At 42.3% G+C, this 21,560-nt stretch overlaps 2 protein-coding genes across 5 annotated transcripts in view; one reads left to right on the forward strand and one right to left on the reverse strand.

The window, feature by feature from the left end:
• cdh23 (cadherin-related 23) overlaps nt 1-15,501 on the forward strand; it is a 155,420-nt gene extending 139,919 nt beyond the window's left edge. For 2 of the 4 annotated variants that reach the window (XM_046401031.1, XM_046401033.1), the window contains 26 exons: nt 711-828; nt 1,199-1,324; nt 1,415-1,618; nt 1,728-2,186; nt 2,334-2,450; nt 2,562-2,786; nt 2,998-3,167; nt 3,642-3,779; nt 5,459-5,578; nt 5,946-6,123; nt 6,296-6,507; nt 7,736-7,930; nt 8,024-8,137; nt 8,287-8,416; nt 8,728-8,991; nt 9,072-9,233; nt 9,876-10,132; nt 10,235-10,332; nt 10,458-10,578; nt 10,662-10,741; nt 10,926-10,966; nt 11,113-11,173; nt 12,234-12,363; nt 12,569-12,688; nt 13,005-13,115; nt 13,713-15,501. In XM_046401031.1, the coding sequence (XP_046256987.1) occupies nt 711-828; nt 1,199-1,324; nt 1,415-1,618; nt 1,728-2,186; nt 2,334-2,450; nt 2,562-2,786; nt 2,998-3,167; nt 3,642-3,779; nt 5,459-5,578; nt 5,946-6,123; nt 6,296-6,507; nt 7,736-7,930; nt 8,024-8,137; nt 8,287-8,416; nt 8,728-8,991; nt 9,072-9,233; nt 9,876-10,132; nt 10,235-10,332; nt 10,458-10,578; nt 10,662-10,741; nt 10,926-10,966; nt 11,113-11,173; nt 12,234-12,363; nt 12,569-12,688; nt 13,005-13,115; nt 13,713-14,054 (4,293 nt within the window). In that variant the 3' untranslated portion in view covers nt 14,055-15,501. The remainder of the gene's footprint in view (nt 1-710; nt 829-1,198; nt 1,325-1,414; nt 1,619-1,727; nt 2,187-2,333; nt 2,451-2,561; nt 2,787-2,997; nt 3,168-3,641; nt 3,780-5,458; nt 5,579-5,945; nt 6,124-6,295; nt 6,508-7,735; nt 7,931-8,023; nt 8,138-8,286; nt 8,417-8,727; nt 8,992-9,071; nt 9,234-9,875; nt 10,133-10,234; nt 10,333-10,457; nt 10,579-10,661; nt 10,742-10,925; nt 10,967-11,112; nt 11,174-12,233; nt 12,364-12,568; nt 12,689-13,004; nt 13,116-13,712) is intronic. The other 2 variants (XM_046401032.1, XM_046401034.1) reach the window with 2 other exon arrangements.
• A 354-nt stretch (nt 15,502-15,855) lies between these two features.
• On the reverse strand, nt 15,856-21,319 carry LOC124065567 (eukaryotic translation initiation factor 3, subunit 6 interacting protein). The gene is made up of 15 exons (XM_046401037.1): nt 21,157-21,319; nt 20,771-20,813; nt 20,400-20,610; nt 20,196-20,275; nt 19,891-19,952; nt 19,735-19,804; nt 19,553-19,626; nt 19,140-19,311; nt 18,713-18,867; nt 18,386-18,556; nt 18,065-18,198; nt 17,606-17,779; nt 16,979-17,168; nt 16,287-16,367; nt 15,856-16,022 (listed from the first exon to the last, which is right to left on the reverse strand). The coding sequence occupies exons 1-15, from the start codon at nt 21,178-21,180 to the stop codon at nt 15,951-15,953; spliced, it is 1,713 nt and encodes a 570-aa protein (XP_046256993.1). The 5' UTR covers nt 21,181-21,319; the 3' UTR covers nt 15,856-15,950.
• Between the last annotated feature and the right edge of the window lie 241 nt (nt 21,320-21,560).

Genomic DNA, 21,560 nt, shown 5'->3' on the forward strand with positions numbered 1-21,560 from the left:
ACACTGTTCACTTAAAATAAGTATCAGAGCATGAGAAACACTCAAAGTGCAGCTGCAAGAGTCTTCTATAAAAACAATAACGTGACATGCTATGTGTTGCCTCTGAGTGAAAGGTGAGAAACTGCTCTAACCCACAACTGCAAAAAAGTCAACCACCAGCACTGTGAAAACACTCTGGCTGTGTACTGGCAAGAATCTGGTGATACAATACATAGCAGGGATTATGAGCATGACCATATATAGCTTCATAGGTCTGTGTACTTTGTGTTTAAACTATCGATATGTACTTACTACTTCCTGTCTCAGCTGATGTTGTTATGTTGGAGTGGAAGAACCAAGTGACTGAAGATGGATTACCACATTGCTGGCGATTTAAACACAACACAAAATATACAACAGCCATGAATCAAAACAACAGAGCCAACAGTTAATTTTTGAGAATCAGTACAGGATCACAGAACATATGATGGTACTCTTGAGTCTATAGTCAATATTTTCTTACACCCTTAGAAAACAACCTGTTGGTTTGGCCACAACAGCTGCAGATTCTGTCTATTCTGATATCTCCATAACAGTCCTTTTTAGCCATCTCTCTCGAGCTGATTAACTTATTTTTTCTGTTCATCACCCTTTTCTTTGCTTCTTCTTTACTCTATTCCATATATTCGTCTGCGTACTCCCCCACCCCTTTTCCTGTTCCATACCACCAGGATTCGGACCTCTTGGTGATCACCATTCTGGATGAGAATGACAACAGGCCCATCTTCACCAGGACCAGCTACAGGGCTGAGATCACAGAGAACTCTGCTGCAGGTAGCATTCTGGCTGGTGTGTCTATCTTTCTTTTTTCCTTTGAGTGGGGGCAGTATGTGATTGCAGCACGGAACATAGTGACAGCACTGTCTCACCCACTTCCTGGCTTTGTTTACACACTGCTTATATTCATTGTTTTCTATTAAGTTTTTTTTTCCACTTTCAAAGTTAGAGCTGTGGCAGCAACATTCTAGGAGCTTTTCTTGGCCATCAACACAGACAGAAAGCCAAATGGTGTATTTGCCAGGATTACTCTCAAATCAAACTCACAGGATTTTTTACAACTACATCAACAGAGGGCTTGCTGGCTGTATGTAAAACAAATCCATCTTGGCTCTGATCATGTCTCCACCTGTCCCTCACTTTATCTCTACCCGTTCTTTAGGCAATACAGTAACAGTGTTAAATGGGCCTGTTTTGGCTGAGGATAGAGACATTGGACCCAATGCAGTGGTGAGGTACCGCCTGCTGGGTGCCAGGATGGACCTCTTTACTGTGGATGCTGATACTGGTAAAATAGTCACTCCTCTACAAGTAGACAGAGAGAGAATTTTTTTCAGAACTGTAATGCAACTGTAAATGTCTCTGGATCTCTCTCCAGGTGTGATATATGTTCGCCAGGGGGCAAGGTTGGACCGCGAGGCATTTCAGGAGCCTCGGGTAGAGTTATTTCTGGTTGGGGAGGACATAGGAGGATTAAATAGCAGTGTACCTCTCACAGTTACCATCCTGGACCAGAATGACAACCCTCCTGTCTTCAGCCCGTCCAGTTTCAGTGTTCGACTCCCCGAAAACAGCCCCACTGGTGCGTTGATTGGCTTGTGCCTAATGATCTGTGTATATGAGTGGACTGGGAGGAATATGAGTTGCATATAATCCACATCTGTGTCTTGTCATTACTTTGTCTCCTCCAGGTGTGGTGGTGACTCAGCTGTCTGCCACCGATGCTGATTCTGGCTCTAATGGTTGGCTGACATATCGACTGGAAAGTGGTGCTCAAGACCGTTTTGTGGTTGACCCACTCTCTGGGGCTGTCCTGGTGGGAAACAGCACCCTTGATAGAGAAGAGCGTGGGTCCTACCGCCTGGTTGTTATGGCAACTGATCGTGGCACTCCTCCCATGTCGGGCACAGCCACCCTGACAGTCATCCTGGATGATGTTAATGACTCTCGGCCTCGTTTTATAGAGCCTATAACCATTATAAACGTCAATGAGTCGACACCACCTGGTGTAGTCGTAGCCACACTGACCGCTGAGGACCCTGATCTACATCCCCGGCTGGAGTATTACATCATCTCAGTGGAGGCAAAGGATGATGGGAACAACCCAGTGGATGGCCTACAGGAGTCCTTTGGCATTGATTTACACACTGGTTAGACATGAAACTCAGCCAAATTCAGTATTTTGATCGACAAAGTTTCATTTTGACAGATGATGTTAAATATACAGAATAAATATTGCCTTGATTTTAGGAAAATAATTGTATATAGTAATAATGATTGTTCTGATGAATTTTCAGGTGCAGTGTTTGTACGCAACCCACTCAACAGAGAACTGGTAGCTACATTTGAGATCATTGTGTCTGTCCATGACAATGCCAGCGATGTTATTGATAAGTCAGGCAGTGTTCCCAATGGTAAGTCAATTTTCTAACGTGAAATGTATGTTCAATATCATCTGCAGTCATTTTTCTATGTTTCTAATTTTCACTCTGTTATCGCTCTTATCATTATGACTTTCTCCATAGCGAGACTAACCATAAATGTGTTGGATGTAAATGACAATGCCCCTCGTTTCCGGCCTTTTGGAGTGTCCAACTTCACAGAGAAGATTTTAGAAGGAGCTGAGCCTGGTACAACACTGCTATCAGTATCAGCTGTAGACCCAGATAAAGGTCCCAATGGCCAGGTCATCTACCAGCTGTTACACCTGCCCCGCGGGGGATACGTTAGATTGGAGGACCCCTCCACTGGTATGGCCACAGTACACCTCAACTAGCTGCTGTAGACTGCAGGTTAAAACTTTATCAGTGGCAAGGAAATGTCAGTGTCAGTAAAGTCAATTTCTGTTTCATTTTAGACATTTCCAAAGTTTCAAAAGTCACTCCTTACTTGCTGTCATATGGATTTAGAATAATAGAAATGGTCAGATGAACTAACTCTATGTGTATTTCTAATTTTCAGGCAAGATTGTAGCTAACAAGACGGTGGATTTCGAGCAGATACAGTGGCTGAATTTCACAATTCGAGCCCAGGACCATGGCACTCCTCCAAGGATAGCTGAACTGCCAGTTTATTTGCGCATAGTGGATGTTAATGACAACAATCCTGTCTTCCTACAACCCTCATATCAGGTACTGAACAGATAATTAATTGATACTACCAAAACAGAAATGAAGAGTACAATTATAAAAGGTACATATTCATTTACTGTTTCCCAAATGGCTACTTCTGTACCTTGAGATATACTATCTTCAAAGAGTTGTACAACACCTCACTCGCAGCTGACCGTTTCACTGACCTCTTTCAGTGCAGGAAAACCCAGGAGTAACTAATAACAAGGATGATGACCACATAAATGATGAAGTCATTAGCGAAGCACATTGTTTGTGTGGTTTCACTCACTGTTCTGTTGCTAGTTGATTTCTGGCCAGATATTCTGTCTCACATAGTTTCTTTTCATGTAAGACATGACATTTCAGTGCTATATGTGAAAATGAGTGTTATTTGGTTTATCAGTCCACTTCACCATTAAAACAACATAAAGACACAGTGATGTTATCCTTGAAGTGTCACAAAGCCTATGCGGTCTTTATCTGTGTTTGCAGGAGCCCGTATTTGAGAATGTGGATCTGGGAACCACCATAGTTCGTGTCAGTGCCACAGATGCCGACTCTGGACTTTTTGCTGTCATTGAGTACAGCTTGGTAGACGGGGAAGGCAAATTTGGCATCAGACCATCCACTGTGAGTTGACCTATACACTAGTACATGAACTCAGTCAGACATCACAACGTCACACTACGCTCTATCTGTGCTTTATGTCAACAATGCACGTCAAGACAAGACAAGGCAACTTTATTTGTATAGCCCATTTTTGCAAGTAGGTTGTCTCAAAGGGCTTTACATAACATCATAGCAACATCCTCTGCCCTTGGACCCTCACACCAACTAAGGAAAACTCCCAGAAAAAAACAACAGGGAAAACCAAGACGGGCAGACGTGCAATGGATGTTGTACAGGCAGGAAAGCAGTTAACAATCATGAAATATGGGATAGATGGAGAATGAAGGCAGCTCCTGGTGGGCAGGCTGGGTCGTGAACAGGGGAAGCAGGAGCAGCAGGTTGGTTGATGAGCAGGCACGGCAGGCAGGGTAGAAGCACAGGGAAGGAGGTGATGCAGGTGGAGGTTGGTGCCGGTAGATGGAGCGCTGGAGAAATCTGTGAAGACACAGAGAGAGTGCAAGACACCAAGGCCAGACTACAGATAAAGACGGAATGGCAATTGTGTAGAAGGAGAGGAGAGGAAAGAAGAGGAGAAGAGAGGAGAGGAGAGGATCCTGATGTTTCCCCCAGCAGTCTAAGCCTCTTTCAGCATAGCTATAAAATGGTTCACAGTTATCTGAGCCAGCCCTAAATAAAAGCTCTATCATAAAGGAATGTTTTTAGCCTGGACTTAAATGTGGAGAGAGTGTCTGCCTCCCTGACCCATGAAGAGAGTTGGTTCCACAGTAGTGGAGCATGGTAGCTGAAGGCTCTACCTCCCAGTCTGTTTTTAGAGATACTGGGAACCACTAGCAGACCTGCATTCTGGGAGCGAAGTGTTCTACTGGGGCAATAAGGAACAATGAAGTCCTTGAGACAGGATGGAGCTTTGTTATTGAGAGCATTATAAGTCAATAGAAGTCTATCAGAAGTCAGCCAGAATGAAGTCTATCCTATATCCTTCAGGAAGCCAATGAAGTGAGGCTAAAACAGGTGAGATATGCGCTCTCTTATTAACTGCTGTCAAAACCCTCCCTGCAGCCTTCTGGACCAACTGAAGACTCTTCAGAGAGTTTTTAGAACATCCTGATGAGAGAGAATTACAGTCCAGCCTAGAAGTGATGAATGCATGGATTTATCTGCATCACTCTGAGAATGGATATTCCTGGAGGCCCAAGTTTGTTTATTTTAACTAAGGATATTCCTTTGTCAGAGTAATTTTGAGAAAGGATGGTTCTTATTTTAACTATGCTACAACGGTGGAAGAAGACAGTCTTAGTGTTATGTTTTATATGGGAATTGAAGGACAGGTCCTGGTCTAAAATGACTCCAAGGTTCCTCACCGCTGTAATAGAGTTAAAGGTGATGCCATCCAGGGTCGCGGCCCAGCTTGAAAAAGAGTCCCTGAGATGTTTAGGTCCAAGCACAATAACTTCTGTTTTTTTCTGAATTATTTAATAAGAAGTTAGAGGACATCCAGGACTTAATGTTAACCTGCCAGAAAATGAAAGTTTAAACAAAATGTTTGAGTGCACTCAAGACAACCTCCATGCTCCATTCCTGTTGCATACTCAAATAAATGTCTTGTTGTCTTTACACAACCACCACTCCCAGTCAGCACTTGTACTTCCTTCCTAATCATTCCTTCTCCTCTGTGTCAGGGAGAGATCTACATCCTCTCTCCCCTGGACAGGGAGACAAAAGATCACTACACATTAACTGCTGTGGCCCGTGACAACCCTGGCGGCAGCCCCAACAACAGAAGAGAGAACTCTGTTCAGGTAGAGATGTAATGACTCTTGTGAATGAAGATTTGAATATGTATCTAAATAATAATCTACACATACTGGGTTAGCCCATATAAACACCAAATGCCACCCATTTACGAAACCCTTATTGAAGAAAAAAAAAATTGACAATGACAAAAATACATGAATTGGGGCCCGATAATACTGAATTTTTGCAGCCCAAGTCTATTTATTTTAACTAAGCTCTGTCCTGAGCTTGTAAAATTGTCTTTTAGGCTGACATACAGTATATTGTATACTTATATACTGTGATACTGTTTTCTGGATAATAAAATCAGGTTAGGAATATTCTGTGTTTGAAAGCATCTTCATACTTCATCTGCCTGTTGGTGCATGTCAGGTCCTGGTGACAATTCTTGATGTCAATGACTATCGGCCACGCTTTACGGAGCGAGTGTTCAACACCAGCGTGTTTGAGAATGAGCCCAGTGGAACGTCTGTGATCACAGTGAGGGCTACTGACCTGGATGAAGGGGAAAATGGAGCAGTTCTCTACAGCATGTTGGGGCCCCATTCAGGTATGAATATACTGATAAAAGCCTAAACACGGTCAGCTGAACTATTCTCTTTATTACAATAACATTTTGAATATTTCTTAAAGTTTTCCAGTAAATATCCCTCTTGTACTAATTATTTGTTAGTTAGTGACATTTAGTTAGTCACATTTTCTGTCTGTCTCTACCTTCTTAGATGCGTTCTCCCTGGATCCAAACACAGGACTGGTGCGTTCTCGCCGTCTGCTTCAGTCTTCTGAACGTTTCAATCTGACTGTGGTGGCTACAGACCAGGGTCGTCCTCCCCTGTGGGGCACTGCTGACCTGATCATTACAGTCATAGATGTCAATGACAACAGACCAGTGTTTGTCAGGCCTGCCAATGGAACCATCATTCACATCTCAGAGGTAATTGCTTTCATGTGTCTGAATGCATGTCATCATTGGTACGACTGTGTACTCTTCCTTTATTTCTTCCACAGGTTTTTTTCTCATCCACCCTGCTACTAGCTATAGTTCATGTTGTATTATTTACAATACGTCACCAAAAGAAGAGCCATATTTCACAAATTCACAAGTTTACAAAATTTGGTTATTAGGCTGGGAATAGTAGGATTTACTCAGAATTTGTAGCTTCTTTCTCAGCTACATCCACATTTGAAGCACTGTAATACACCACAAGCTCGTTAGTTTTGGTGATACTGAGTTTCAGGTGATTGTTGTTACACCATGTGATGAAGCTCTCTATCAGTCATCTGTAAAAAAATAAATAAATAAATAAATAGTGCATGAAGAGTGAAGGCAGTCTGTTTCTCGCTGGAAATTTTTCACTGGTAATTCAAGTTCTGTCAACCAGCACAGGGTTAACCCGTTTACCTGTGGCAGGTGTTTTTTCCACCTTTTTCTAAGTCTTCTGTTGCTCTTGTGCTAAATCTTCTGTTGCTCTTAAAACATGCTGCTGTTTGTATCTGTTAATACTGAGATGAATTGGATGCTATTGCTGTCTTTTTCTCAAAATCACCATCTGTGTATCATCTATCTTACTATGTAGACTGCTATATATACTCACTGGGTCACATTTGACACCAATGTGGTGCTGTGGTGCAGAAAATTAACCAGTGGCTCACTATGAATAGCTGAACGAAACAGCAAATTTTATAAGGACACTGATGATGAAATTGTTTTCATGTGGATCAGGCACATCTGGCTGATCAGCTTCAGTCAGTTTCATACAGTCAGTATTGGGACCAATATCAATACAGAATATTTGATGTTTGCATTTATCAGTTCTAGTGTTTGGGTTACACAACTGTTCAGCACCAAACAGCAGACAGACAAAGAAAGTTGATGGAACATTGAGATACTAAAGAAGCAGATATTTCCCTCAAGTGAATAATGGACTTACCCTCATGAGGTGGACACAAACACAACTACAGTATGAAGATAATACAACTCTTTGTTTACTTTGTGTAAAACGGCTATTTTTTGCCTACATGTTCACTATATAAGGGTGATAGTAAGACAGTGTTTAAAAGAAAAGTGTCTGTAGATCTGTAAATCTCTGACTTGGTGTTGACCTTAGAGATAAAATTTTCCAAGTTTACACAAGCACATACTGACCCTCTTTTCCCTGTAGGAGCAGCCCCCCGGCCTGCCGGTTTATGAGGTGCACGCAACAGACTCTGATGAGGGGGTGAACGGAGAGGTACGCTATGCCTTCCTGCAGACTGGAGGAGGTAACAGAGACTGGGAAAACTTCCGCATTGACGCCATGTCTGGAGTCATCACAACTAATGTGAAACTGGACCGAGAAAAACAGGCCCTCCACAGCGTAAGTGAACTGTGTGTGCAGTAGAAGCAGTTAATGTACTTAAGTGTACTGTGTAAGTGTATGTGTCTCTAACTGAGTGCAAACGACTCTCAGCTTATCATTGTGGCCCGTGACATGGGTCAACCAGTGCCTTATGAGACCACACAGCCTCTGCAGGTGGCGCTGTTGGACATTGACGACAATGAACCTGTCTTCCTCAAACCACCGGTGAGAATTAAGCTCTCTCAATATATCCATATGTGGTTATCTGTACCCAAGAAGTGATATTAAACTGTTTGTTTGTGTGTGTATGTGTGTGTGTGTGTGTGTGTGTGTGTGTGTGTGTGTGTGTGTGTGTGTGTGTGTGTTCACGTCAGCGTGGTGGCTTGCCTTACCAGACGCTGACAGTGCCTGAGCACTCCCGTCCAGGTACCGTGGTGGGGAACGTAACCAGGGCTGTGGACGCTGATGAGGGCTCCAATGCTGTCGTCTACTATTTTATTGCAGGTGATACAATCTCCTAGGGACACAACAACGTGTTGCTGATACTAATGTTCATGTTCAAAATGTAGTGCAAAGCTTTTTGACCCACCAAAAGTAAAGTCTTGGAGATCAAGAGTAGAAAGGATAAGGGATTTATCTGTTTATCTGGAAGCTCTTGTATCCTTTGTGTGATCAGATGAAAGTCCCCTTACTTCAAAAGGCTTTGAATAATGAAGACATTTGTATAGATCCATCTGTCTTTCTTTTCTGTTTAAAGCTCATTCCTTGAGTGCTTTAGATGACTAAATGCACATCCTTTCCATCCCTTCCTGCAGGGGGAAACAATGATGGAAACTTTGGCTTGAGTCTAGATGGAGAACTGAAGTTGTACAAAGATCTGGACCGGGAGGAGATCCCGTTCTACTCCATCATCATCAAGGCTTCCAGCAACAGGAGCTGGACTCCTCCCAGGGGTCAGAGGGCAGCACGGACCAAAGCCTTGGACCCTGCCCGTGACCCCAGCCTGCTAGAAGTCCGCATTGAACTGGAAGACATCAATGACCAGAAACCACGCTTCACAAAGGCAGAGTACACTGCAGGTAATCTTCATTGTTTCGTGTTTGTGTATGTGATCTATGCAGAACCACCCTAACCTTCCCTCTTTTCTTCTTTGTTTCAGGAGTTGCAGCAAATGCCAAAGTGGGCTCAGAGCTGATCAAGGTCCTGGCTATAGATAACGACATTGGCAACAACAGTTTGGTCCAGTACCATATTGTTACGATCCGCTACTTTCAGTCACAGAGCAATGGCAGTGAGGATGTTGGCAGCATCTTCACCATCGGTGAGCCTCCTTATGTACAGCATTCAGGTTGTTTTGAAACATTGATAAACAGTTTAGAGACACTGGCTGTTTAGTTCATCACACCGTCTAGATCTGCCTGTTTTCTGCATTTAATTAACGTTGGATAGATTTTCACCTCTTAACTAAAATAAGCTTGCACAAGTGTTATTGTCATAGTTATAAAATCGCATGAACAATAATGCTAAGTCACATTAGCTTCTGACTTGTTTTTGGACAACAACGAAGCTCTATGACTCTATGAGAGAAGAGTGAGATAGAGCAATGCTTGTGAGAGGAATACATTCAGTGTTGGTTTTCTTTTTTCTTTGGATTTGTTGACACTAAGAAAAACACAAGTTGTACCCTTCCATTTCATAATCATGTTCTGAGTCAGACGTTAATGCATCTGTTTAAAGGCAAAAAATGAATTTAAATTGCTTCAGCAAAATCATGTTTCAACATGACTTGAGTCCCACGCTTCCTGTAGATGTGTATTTCCTTCCTGGAGACATTTCATCTCATCTTGTTGCACAAACTGTTCCAGCTGTCACAGAGTGGTTCCTTATATCAGTGCCTACTTTCAGATATCTTCATAAGGCTTCAATAGGACTTAAATCTTATCCTATTCCACGATTTCCACAGGTCTGACAGATGGTATCATCCGAACATATGACCTCTTCACAGCCTACAATCCAGGCTACTTTCAGCTGGAGATCTTGGCGTGCGATTTTGCTGGACACAGTACAACCACCAACGTGAATATTTATATTCTCCGGGATGACCAGAGAGTCAAGATAGTCTTCAATGAGATCCCTGATTTGGTCCGTGAAAACCAGGAAGACTTCATCAACCTGCTGTCCAACATTACTGGAGCCATTGTCAACTTAGATGACATACAGGTAAGGCTTTTTCATGCCAAGGTTTTTATATTTTGTAATTTTTGTGTATTTTTGTTGAGTGTGTTAAATAAATATCTGACAACTTTGTCTCCTTTTATCCAGTTCCATGTGGACAAGAAGGGCAGGGTGAACTATGCTCAGACAGACATGCTTATCCACGTTGTCAACAATCAGACCAACACTATCTTAGATGTTGAAAGGTATACCTTCCTTAATGAAATAAGTAGTATTAATATTAAGGCCTATCTGTCCTTTCACTTGGGTTTACAGAACCCTTCTGCTGTGGCATGTGTTTACCTGTTACCTGGTGTTTCATGTTTTACAGGGTGATTCAGATGATTGACGAGAACAAGGAGCAGCTGAGAAACCTGTTCAGGAAATACAGTGTTGTGGACGTTCAGCCTGCTGTCAGCGACAAACTTCCCGATGATATCACCACGCTCCAGGTCTGTGAAGCCAGGACCTCCAGGAACTCACAAATTCTTGAAGTTGTTTTGTGTTTTTTAAACATTTTTTTTCTCTTTGACAGCTCGTCATCATTATCCTGGCTGTGCTTCTGTGCCTGGCAGGAATTTTGTTTGTCACAATGAACTGGCACTATCGCAGAGTGTAAGAATCCTTCAGCATTTCATAAAATAGGCAGCTTTGAATTTGACATATTTATTTAGAATTTAGAGTGTACTGAGTCATTTAAGAAGTGCTCGGTCACAGATCATGTTTTTGTGCTGTCGGTGTCAACGGCAACATCAACATGTTTACCTTCTGGTGACTTGTGTCTCTCGCTGTGTTGCAGACACCAGAGGAAACTGAAAGCTATCGTTGCAGGATCAACAGGTAAGAAGCAGCTTTGGTGAGGGGACTGTCCCACAAGCTGTTAATGTCAGGATGTGGTTTTTACCATCTGTTAGTGCACAGTACGACACGTCAGTGTACTACAGCGAGGCTGTTTATCTTACAATTATCTGTCCTCTACCATCTAGGGAACCAGGGTCTAATGGATATCCTGGACATGCCTAACACTAACAAGTATTCATTTGAGGGGTGAGATAATAGTTTAATTTCCACATCTCTTTGTTACACATTGCTTACTTTTTGCTTTGTCACATCAACTGAATATCCCTTTGTGTTGTTATAACACAAATAGTTTTCCAAAAATATCCCTCTGTATTTCTTCTGAGTTATTAGTTCCAAAGACTGATGTTTTCTTTGACTTTCAGATATTTTAATATGCACTATATTAGCAAAAGTATTGGCACAAACCTCTTTATTATTGAATTCAGGTGTGTTATGGGGCTGCTTTTCAGGAGTTGGGTTTGGCCCCTTACTTTCAAGTGAAGGGAATTCTTAATGATCCAGATACCAAGACATTTTGGACAGTGCTATGCTTTGACCCTTTGCTGTTCCAGCATGACTGTGCCCCAGTGCACAAAGAAGATCCATAAAGACATGGCAGGATGAGTTTGGTGTGGAAGAACTTGACTGACCCACACAGACATTTAATGACATTAAGAATGCGATGTCATTAAAGTCCCTGTTGGTATGTGGTCAAGTGTCCCCATACTTCTGTCTATGTAATGTATATTAAAGGAATAGTTTAACATTTTGGGTCTCCACTATGAGGTTGCCAGCACAGACTCAAGGCAATTGCTGCACTCACAGAAGAAATATCTCCAGAGTGCAGCTCCCCTTAGAACCACAATTTGTTGTTTTTACATTTTGTTTTTTGTAAGAATTATTAAAAGGAGATGAACAGAGCTGGGCTAGCTGTTTGCAAACCTAAGCCAAGTTTGCCTTAGCTTCACTGCTTAGCATACAGACACAAGACTGGTTGTTAAGTAAGTAAATAATTTTGTGCTTCAACTCAAGCAGTTATCTTGATGACAACTTTTGCTTCAGCCTGAGTATTTGTTTTTGCAAAGTAACAGTACTTTTACTTAAGGACTGTATTTACTCGATCTGCTGCTGTTGGTATGCTCATAACATAAATCTTATAACACAACTGGAAAAGCAGATCAATGTCAAAAATCAAATATAAGTTAAGTTTTTGGCTCTTCGTACTTTCTTTGCAATTTGTCAATGATGCGTGTGATGCCATTTGCAGGGCTAATCCAGTGTGGCTGGACCCATTCTGTCGCAACCTGGAGCTGGCCACTCAGGCTGACCACGAGGACGACCTGCCTGAGAACCTGAGTGAGATAACTGACCTGTGGAACAGCCCTGCACGCACTCATGTCAGTACCAACATGAATTATTTCACTCATCTGTGGTTCACAACAGTATTTTGAGGAGTTTAGTAGATTATATATTGATTCAGGCCTCAATGCAGAGAGTAAATCATTCCCAGGTTTACGCAGATTTTTATCATTCACAGAGGCATTGCCCTATAAGTCAACACCATTCTGTCTTTAAGTAATGACGTGTGCGTCTTCCCCACAGGGCACATTTGGTCGAGAGCCTCAAGCGAAGCCTGAGGATGATCGATACTTGAGAGCAGCCATTCAGGAGTACGACAACATTGCTAAACTGGGCCAGATCATGAGGGAGGGGCCTATCAAGGTGAGACACCTGCATGACACACACAAACACATCCAATCTCAAAAGGCTCTTTTTCGTTGTTCATGTATTCTCTCCTTCCATCCTTCGCAAAACACACTGGGGGACAAGGTCAGAGGACGGGAGATCTCCTCCAGTATGTCCTGAGAAGAAAAACAAAAAGAGAGAGACCCCAAGCACTCGAGAACAGGCTGTCGAGACCCTGCAGTTTAGATAAGGGGCTAGACATTCCTGCTGATTGTCATTTGTGATTACAGTGAGGGTGTGTAAGGTGGATGGTATTACAGACTGTGTTTGATACTAACTGCCGTCCTGTCAGGGTTCTCTGCTCAAGGTGGTCCTGGACGACTACCTGAGGCTGAAAAAGCTCTTTGCTGCTCGACTCGTCACCGTATCCACCAACCAGGGTGATCACTCATCAGTCACGGAGGTGGGCTCTGGAAAAACTGATGCTCTATCCACCCCTGCTGCTGTGCTGTTCTTGTCTGACAGCAGAGAGGGAACTCACATTCCTCTGATTTCCCCTTCTGTCTGCTGCTCCAACGTGCCACCTTCTCACCGTCTACCTCTGACATCTCTACTACCTTGAACCAGACTTTGAGTCAAACAGAGTTCAGCTGATGATGGAGTTTACCACAATGAAATTGCCAGAAAGTTCAGACAATCACTGAAAAAAGCACTGAGTGCAACTTCTACTCTTCTCTGCACACCTGAATTGCTCTGATGTGGAAAGTCCTACTTGTGCTGTCCTCCCAAAAAACTTAAAGTTAACTATTGTTTTCAGTTATTGAACCAGGTCTGGTGAAAAATATTTTATTCATTTCCAAGTCATTGTTTTTTACTCCACGTAATCTATTTATTTCTTCTCTCCTGAAACTTTTTCTTTCCACTAGTTTACCTCTTCTCTTTTGAAGCTATTATATTGTTGACAACCTGATGTGTTGTATAAACATGTGATTACTAGTAACTTTATTCATTCTCATCTTCATTGTCATTCCTCCCTTTGTTTCCTTTCCTCCTGAAACAGCTGATCCAGAGTGATCTGGATGATGACGAGGACGACCGTCTGGGCATGGGCGGAGGTCGCGGCACTCTGCGCTTCAAGCACAAGCTTCCTGTGGAGTTGAAGGGTCCTGAAGGTGTGCATGTGGTCCACGGCAGCACAGGTACCCTGCTGACTTCAGACCTCAACAGCCTTCCAGAGGATGACCAGCGGGCCCTGGCACGTTCTCTGGAGGCACTGAACACTGACGGGGGACTTTATTCTGAGCGCAATGCTCGCACAGAGTCTGCCAAGTCCACCCCAATGCACCGTCACAAGGATGGGGACACCCTGTCAGAGAGTCCCCTGGAGATCACAGAGTTATGACTAGCCGAGGCCTCGCTGGTCTGAGCGCAACCATGACTCGTGTGTGTTCGTGTGCCTCCACGCCGCCACCCTGACAAGGTTAGGGAGGACTCAAGGAGTGTGTGTAGTCTAGGGAACTCCATCAGCCAACCTTAGCACATCAGTGAGACAGCCTGTGAGAGGACTTACTCACCTTTGGGTTGGTTTGAGTGGATTTTATGTTGAAGGTCTCATATAAGGTGCTTCAAGAAAAGGTTTATTCAAATGACCTTGAGGAAATGGAAAATCATCAGCAGGGCACTTGAGCAAAACATAACCAACTGGTGTCATCGACTTTCATCCAAAGAGCTTAGTGGAAGAGAGACTCAGCCTCCCTGTGGGAGAAGCTTGTTGAACCATGACCTTATAATCGTCAAAAGGTGCCTCATTCTCACTAACCCTTTTGAAGTCATACCTGGATTGCATACACTCACACAAACACAAATACACACACTCAAAAAAAATGAAGCAGCACACACTCAGACCAGCAGATGGCCATCAGTGGGACTTGAGAAATGACGCAATTCCTTATCATGTTCTGATATTTCTTTTTGCAAGACAATGCAATCAGTCTGACTCTCTTTCTGATATTAGGTACATTTTGTTGTGTGGAAATTATAGATGGACATTTAATGCTGACAAGAGCACTTCAAATATTTTCCCCAGTGATATTTATAGACAGGAGTTTTCTCCTGACACCAAGAAGAGCAAGAGGAGCCATCGCCATTGTGCAATTGTTAAAGTACTGTAGTAGTTTGATGAGAAGGGTTTTTTAATGGCAAAAAGACAGAACACTCCCAGTCTACAGGGACAATAAACATTCAGACTTTGGTCCAGCCTCACTGACAACTCAAAGACAGAAAATAATAACGATGGAAGAAGAATAAACATTGTCTGACACTTGGGGCCACATGAAGGAAAAAACTTTGCATCTTTTGAGAAATTTGATATTAAAGGCAGTCAAAGAAAGCCTTGGTGAGGACTTACGAAAGGACTTTTAAAAACGATGAATTATCCACTTTTTATAGACGATAAGATGGCTTTGTGCCCATAGACTTGACACTGCCACCTGAAGGACTAAAAGAGTTCTGCTCAAACTGAGCAATGTTTGCTTTATTTTTTTATTTTATAGAAAATGTGATGGACTTAAAAGATATTTTTGAAGAAAAATGCTGGCTTACCAAAACAGGTAGGGGATCATTTTGGATGTTTGGAGTACGTGTATATTGTGCTATGGTAACATATGTCGTTCTGTTTTCCTTTATATGACAAGTGACGCTGTTTCTGATGAGTGGTGTGTTTTAAAGATTTTTTTTTTTATATTCCCATTTTGTAAAAGTTTATTTCTTCGTCATTATTGTCACCAGTCCTGAGATCTGTGTTGGGAAATGTTGGATGATCTGTGATAATAAAAGAAATATGCAACGGCCTTTGACCTCAGTCAGTGTGATGCTGATGGCAAAGCAGCCAGGAACAACATGGCAACTGTTGCAGCAGGATATTAAAAAGAAACGGGCAGACAGGTCAGGCTAAGGAAAGTCTGGAAGTAACTGTTATGACAGTGACTACCTACTGTACTCACAGGTATAATTTGAAAAGGTAAAACTGGCAATTTAAAAGAAACAAGACTAACAATAATGTTTATATTATCCCTGTGCATGTCTTTGTGTGTCATTTCTCTTTACTACCAAATTCAGTTTAAAAGAACTCAGCATCTGAGGCTGAGTAACACTGTGGTAAATACTGACATCTAGTGGTTGTTCAGAGTAAACACTTGCCAAGCTTTTAGCACACCACTCCATCTTTATTATTTCCAGGTTACATAGAAAAGCTGTCATCATAATAGCTGTCAAAAAACTGGCTGAGCGGGCAGAGGACTCATCGGCTTGTAGCGCTCCCGGATGTCACAGTGGTGCCGGTGGATGGCATCTTCTTCAGTGTCCTATTCAGCTGTAGGGAGACAGAGGTAGTTTTTTTTAACCAGACGGACTATGTTTACAACAAGTGTGTTAACACAAGAAAGGTGATATGGAACCAGTCACTGAGGAGGTGAGTACATCTGGGAGATAGCATCAGTATCAAGTATTAAAAACTATTTTCCGTTGTCCTGTGTCATTAACAAAGCACTTTCTTCTGATGCCTTAAAATAAATAAGAACTCTAAAATGATATACTTTTCCATTCCTTGTTACAGTCCTGATGAATCACAACTCACCTCCTCAAACTTGTGGATCTGTCTGATGAAGAAGTCTCCGTACCGACGGGCAACTTTAGTGTCAGCGATGTGGATCATGTCCTGTGGAAGTGTTCCAAACAAAAAGCAAATCAAGCATACAGAGCTGTTTACAATAATGTGCTACACTGAGTCATATCATGCCCTGATAGCAAGTGCACAATCATTTTTGAGCTTTTCTGTAAAACGGGTGTAGGAGCCAAATGCAACGTTATGGGGAAGCACGGTGAATCTGTATTTGTTGTGAGTACTATAGGGGGCGGGTCATTCAGGCCATAAAGGGGTATAAATGTAATGGGAAATTTGGGGCCGTCAGGTGTTGTGTGACCCCGGAAGGGCAAATGGTTTTTGACCGCTAAGAGACAGGTGTTGAATGTTGGGAGAACGAATGAACACACATTTTTTGTTGCACCGACAATAAACCTTGCATGATGGAACAATCAATGGAGACGTGTGGATGCATTCCTAAACTAGTAAGGAAATCTGGACAACTTGGTGTGTTAGATCAGTTGCTCCGGGGTAAAACCCTTCAGTAGCTTGCAATAGACTAAGCTCCTATAACAACAGGTTCTGCCGGAGTCTACTGTCATTTTAACCAAACTAAAAGCGTGTTTGGCAAATGCCAAATCCAATCGAAGTCAAAGACATCACTTTCATTTAAAGAGACAACACACCTTGTCAATGTAAAAGTCCACCTCAGAAGCCGACTGGAACTCTCCATCCAGAGCTGAGATGCCGCTGGTCCACACCAGGTTCTTCATCTTGTGTTTGAAGACGAGCAGCTGAATACGGAACTCCTGCTCACTCATGTCCAAGAATCCTGCCAGCTTGGCAACTGGCATGGTGGTGTACAGCTTCAAGAAGCTGCAAGGACACATTGTGACTTAAATGATATGTACACACACTGCAGCCACACCTGAGTCAAGTCAAATGTTTCCTACACCAAAGCAAAAAAAACTGCATCCTTTTCTTTGTTTGATAAGAACTTCATACAGAGCTTTGTTTTGTTGAGTGGGTCCCTTTTTTGTTTTTCTAAGTCCTGCTCAAACCCATGGCATCACAGTATTTCACTGATCAAATGGTTTCAGTAATACCTAAACAACACTGGATTCAAAATGCTTAAGAAAAATCCCGACTTTGCAAAGTGTTGTTCAAAGACAAACATGCACTCAACACGCTTGTTAGACCTCACACAATGCATTTGGTAAACAACACTGAAAGTAAACATAACTTTTCTTTCTTTACCAGAATACTGGATAGGGCCCCTTTCACTGTGCCACACACAAGGTGAAATGCTCTACCTGCGAATGGTGGAAAGCTGGGCCTGCTGCTGCACCTCCTCAGCAAAGACCTTCAGCTGCTGCTGGAAAGGCTCTTTGTGGTAGTTGGGGTGGACATTGTCATAATTTGGCACCACAGGTGACAGGAACTTGGGACAGGCGAAGCTGAACAGCTCCTCAAACACCTGCAGGTCTCTGACATGGAGAAGAGAACATTTGTGTCATTTAAGACGATGGGCACTGCAGGCATTGATACCAGTTCTAAATTCCCAACATCTCAATGTAGTTCTAGTTAGCCCAGCATTCAGACCCACAAGCAAGACGACGCTTTTTTTTAACTGTTCGTGACAGTATCATAACAAGTTTTTTTAAGTGGCAACAGAATAAATGCAAATAAAATAAGGACAACATAAAATGACAATAAAGTGGGACAAACACTGAAGTTCAGTACAGTTGTTCTAGCACTCTATTTCTTTTTACCCTTTCTGCATCCGCAGCATCTTGTCTCCATATTTCTCCCTCAGCTGGGTGTGGATGCTCTCATCGATGCGCATCGGGTACATGGTGAGAGCGATGGCAAGCAGGCCGTGCATCTGCTCATTCTGTTTGTTAATCTGAAAACATACAAGTATAAGAATGCTATTTATCACTCATGCATCAGAGAAATGTTGAAAAAAAAAACAAAATGCTGTTCTACACGCATGCTGTATGGGGAAGAAGTGGGAGAATCCAAATCCAAAGTTAAAACTAAACTGAATAAAAAGCTTCCCAAGTTGTTTAAGAAGCACTGATTGGACTGACCATCTCATATTTATATGTTGACCTCTGGAACATGTTTCTCGTCCTCTGGATGTAGAGCAGGATGTTGGCAAAGACTCGAATGGCATCCTGGTAGCGCCTCATCATCAAGTAGGCAAAACCCACATAGTAATAAGTGGTGATCTGGCACTCAGGCACACGTGAGTACATACTCTGTAAGACAGGAAACAACACAGCTAAAGCAGTGCGGACTAGACCGAAGAAAAGGCAAGAAGGTGCAGCCAGTGAGCTCTGTAAAATCTGTACTATGATCATTAAGTAGTACTCAAGTGTGTCATTCTCTACAGTCGGTGCTCTAACTAAACTTACCTTCTTGTTGAGCTCAATGTTCTCAAGAACTTTGATGGCCTGGTAATAATCACCAAGCAATGAGTGAAGCCTCAGGAGTCCAACCAAGCTGAAATAACCCAACATTTTGTACAAAGAGTGGCGACCATATTCTCCAGCCACACTCTCTGGGTCTCCTGCAGCACACCAACAAATAACAGGTTAGCTGCCTTGTGTCATAACTAAACTGAATACACTGAAGTCTACACAGTGAGGTTACTTTCTCACCAAAAAAGCAACAAACTACTAAAACTTTAGCTTTTCAGGACTCTAAATAAAGTGAACACCCAAACTGCACCATATTTTGGCAACTTGAGGTCCAAGGTCTCTAATTTAAAAAATTCAACATTTTACATTATACTGCACTTTATTTTATCCCCCATACACAAATATCCAAAACATTTTGTACCTCCGCTGGTGTAGACCTCAAGCTGACGGTTAATGTTGCTCTTGTCCACCAGGGAGTGGAGAACGTTCAAGACGCTGTGGACATTCCAGATCTTTGGATTGTTCCTCAGGAATTCGATCTCCTCCTCTGACTTTTTGGCTGTCTTACAGCGATACTGACTGAAGGATTGAAACTGGAGAGGAAAGAGCGTTAATTCTCATATCTGCTTCAAAGGCATTTAAATGTAAGTCCTGTAGGGTTTTACATAGGAGTGAGCTAGCTGATGTTAGCCACATAATTAATTTCAATCAATAAAATTACTGGCAAATATTTATTGTTTATTATTATCTGGTCTTTATTTTATCTCTTATATTACTTATATTTCTTCCTCTAGTGTAACAGACACATTTAATAAAGATTATAATGCACTGTACCTGGTAGATGAACTCATCAATGATGTCCCAGAGCCACTGGTTTGGCAGCTCCAGGGGGGCAGGGCCATCAGCATCTGTTCACAATCACAAATGTTCTTATATAAGTCATCTTTCATTAGTATCAATTTTATACTCATAACTACAAATGAGAGAAAAAAGTCAAGAAAATTCAGGTAACCTACTAAGAATGTAGTTGAAGAGGTTGCAGTAATTGTAGTACGACTCAAACCTCTGTTCCAGAGTTGGTCCACCCTGATCATAAAGAAAACAATACTTAGAAGAAAATACTGGAAAGGTTTTCACACGTTTGGCTGTTTTTGTATTGAGCAGCTACTCACGCTGACTTTAGCGTAGATGTGTCTGTAGTACAGCTCCTTATAGAGGATGAGGAACACAGCATCTGCAGGAGAAAACAGGCACATAATGACATGAAATATTCCTATTGTTGAACTACACAGGAATATGCTCATTCATCAGAGGACTGTAAGACCTGCTTAAAACAACAACACAGGTCTGTCAGTAAATACAACTTTGTATTTCATTTACCACATTCTAAGAACCAATTCAAGAATGAAAGAATTTCTTCAATGTTAAACAAAGGATGGTGTCTGTGCAAAGAACAAATGATGGATGATACACTCACCGTTGCCAACAAGCGATGCAATGGCCTCAGCCTCTGGCCAGGGAGAGGTCTTGAAGAAACGGTCAGTCAACTTATTCCAGCTGAAAAGGAACACAGTCTGAAAGGTAACATACTCATCTCTTACACATGCACACACACACACACACACCCAACTCGAATGTCTCTGTTAAAGCAGGCAGCAACATCACCGGGGGAGACGTTTACCTGTTCTCATAGACATCCTGGATCTCATAGATCTTCTGCTCGATGCTCTCACTGGACACACGGTTGGACTGCAGCTCGTAAACCTTCTGGTCGATCAGATCGGAGATGGTTTTGTGGAAATACTGCAGGAAGTTCTTGATCACCTCTGGGATGACGTGGTAGGTCTGCTGCTCATACTGCCTCTCATAGGCCAGGTCTGCTTTGGGGTCACCTGAAAAGAGATGGGATATTGAGGGCACATTAACATATTGTATCACCATGTACACTAGTACACCATGTACTTCAAATTTATACAGCTATTGTTTTATTTACTGACTGTATACAAGTATACATTTATATAGACAAAGATAAACAGATGTGTGCATACTAACCAGTGTGCAGGTCGTAATCGCCAGGGTAGGCGTAAGGATCGTACTGTAAGACAACAGGGCAGTCAGACATATGTTACTGATGTAAAATTAACGTCTGCAAAACAGTCATCATCAACGATGGCTTACTTTCCCTAAATCGCTATTCTCTACCACACAAAGCTACATAACGTTACAGAGAGACGTTACACAGACTATGATGCTATGATTGCATTCTTTTCAGAAACAGGGCTATATAACAATCATGAATATTATGCTAGCTCATCGCAGGCTACTGTCATACCGGTGGAGTTGTACAGCTAGCTAATTAACCGGCTAAAGCTACCGAGCGAGTCTGTTATTATCATGAACGAGTTCAAATGAGTGAAATAAGAAAAACATATACTGACATCTTCGTCGTCGTGGTATGACATAATGTTGGTTATTAGTCCAAGTTCGTAAGATACTGGAGTGAAAAAGGAGAACGTGTGCTCGGCTAGCTAACGCCGTTAAACCACGCAGCTGGCGCTGGAGAGACGACAGGAAGCGGAAGAACCAGCGACGTTCGAGTGAAACGCATTGAAGCATCATGGGAAATTGAGTGTCTGTATTGTATAAGGGCAAAGACCGCTAAATGGAGACTTGCAAGTGGAAGACAGCTGGTTCCAAAACCTAAATGATTTTTGTCTAGGCTTACTTTTACAATGTCTACAGAGTAGACCTATATACTGCTTTGCATTCTAAATCAATTACGTTTTTTTACAGCAGACATCTAGACTAGTCATTGCCGTTAACTAATAACATCACTGGTAAC

Source organism: Scatophagus argus, chromosome 10 (genome assembly GCF_020382885.2).
Source record: "Scatophagus argus isolate fScaArg1 chromosome 10, fScaArg1.pri, whole genome shotgun sequence".
In the NCBI taxonomy this organism is placed as follows: Eukaryota; Metazoa; Chordata; class Actinopteri; family Scatophagidae; genus Scatophagus; species Scatophagus argus.

Excerpts from the sequence above, each read along its gene's own strand:
- LOC124065567 (XM_046401037.1), bottom strand. The coding sequence starts at position 21,180 with ATGTCATACCACGACGACGAAGAT. Across the intron at positions 17,169-17,605 it reads CAGCTTTCCACCATTCGCAG|CTTCTTGAAGCTGTACACCA; the intron begins GTAGAGCATTTC and ends GTGTCCTTGCAG. Across the intron at positions 16,368-16,978 it reads TGGACTTTTACATTGACAAG|GACATGATCCACATCGCTGA; the intron begins GTGTGTTGTCTC and ends ACACTTCCACAG.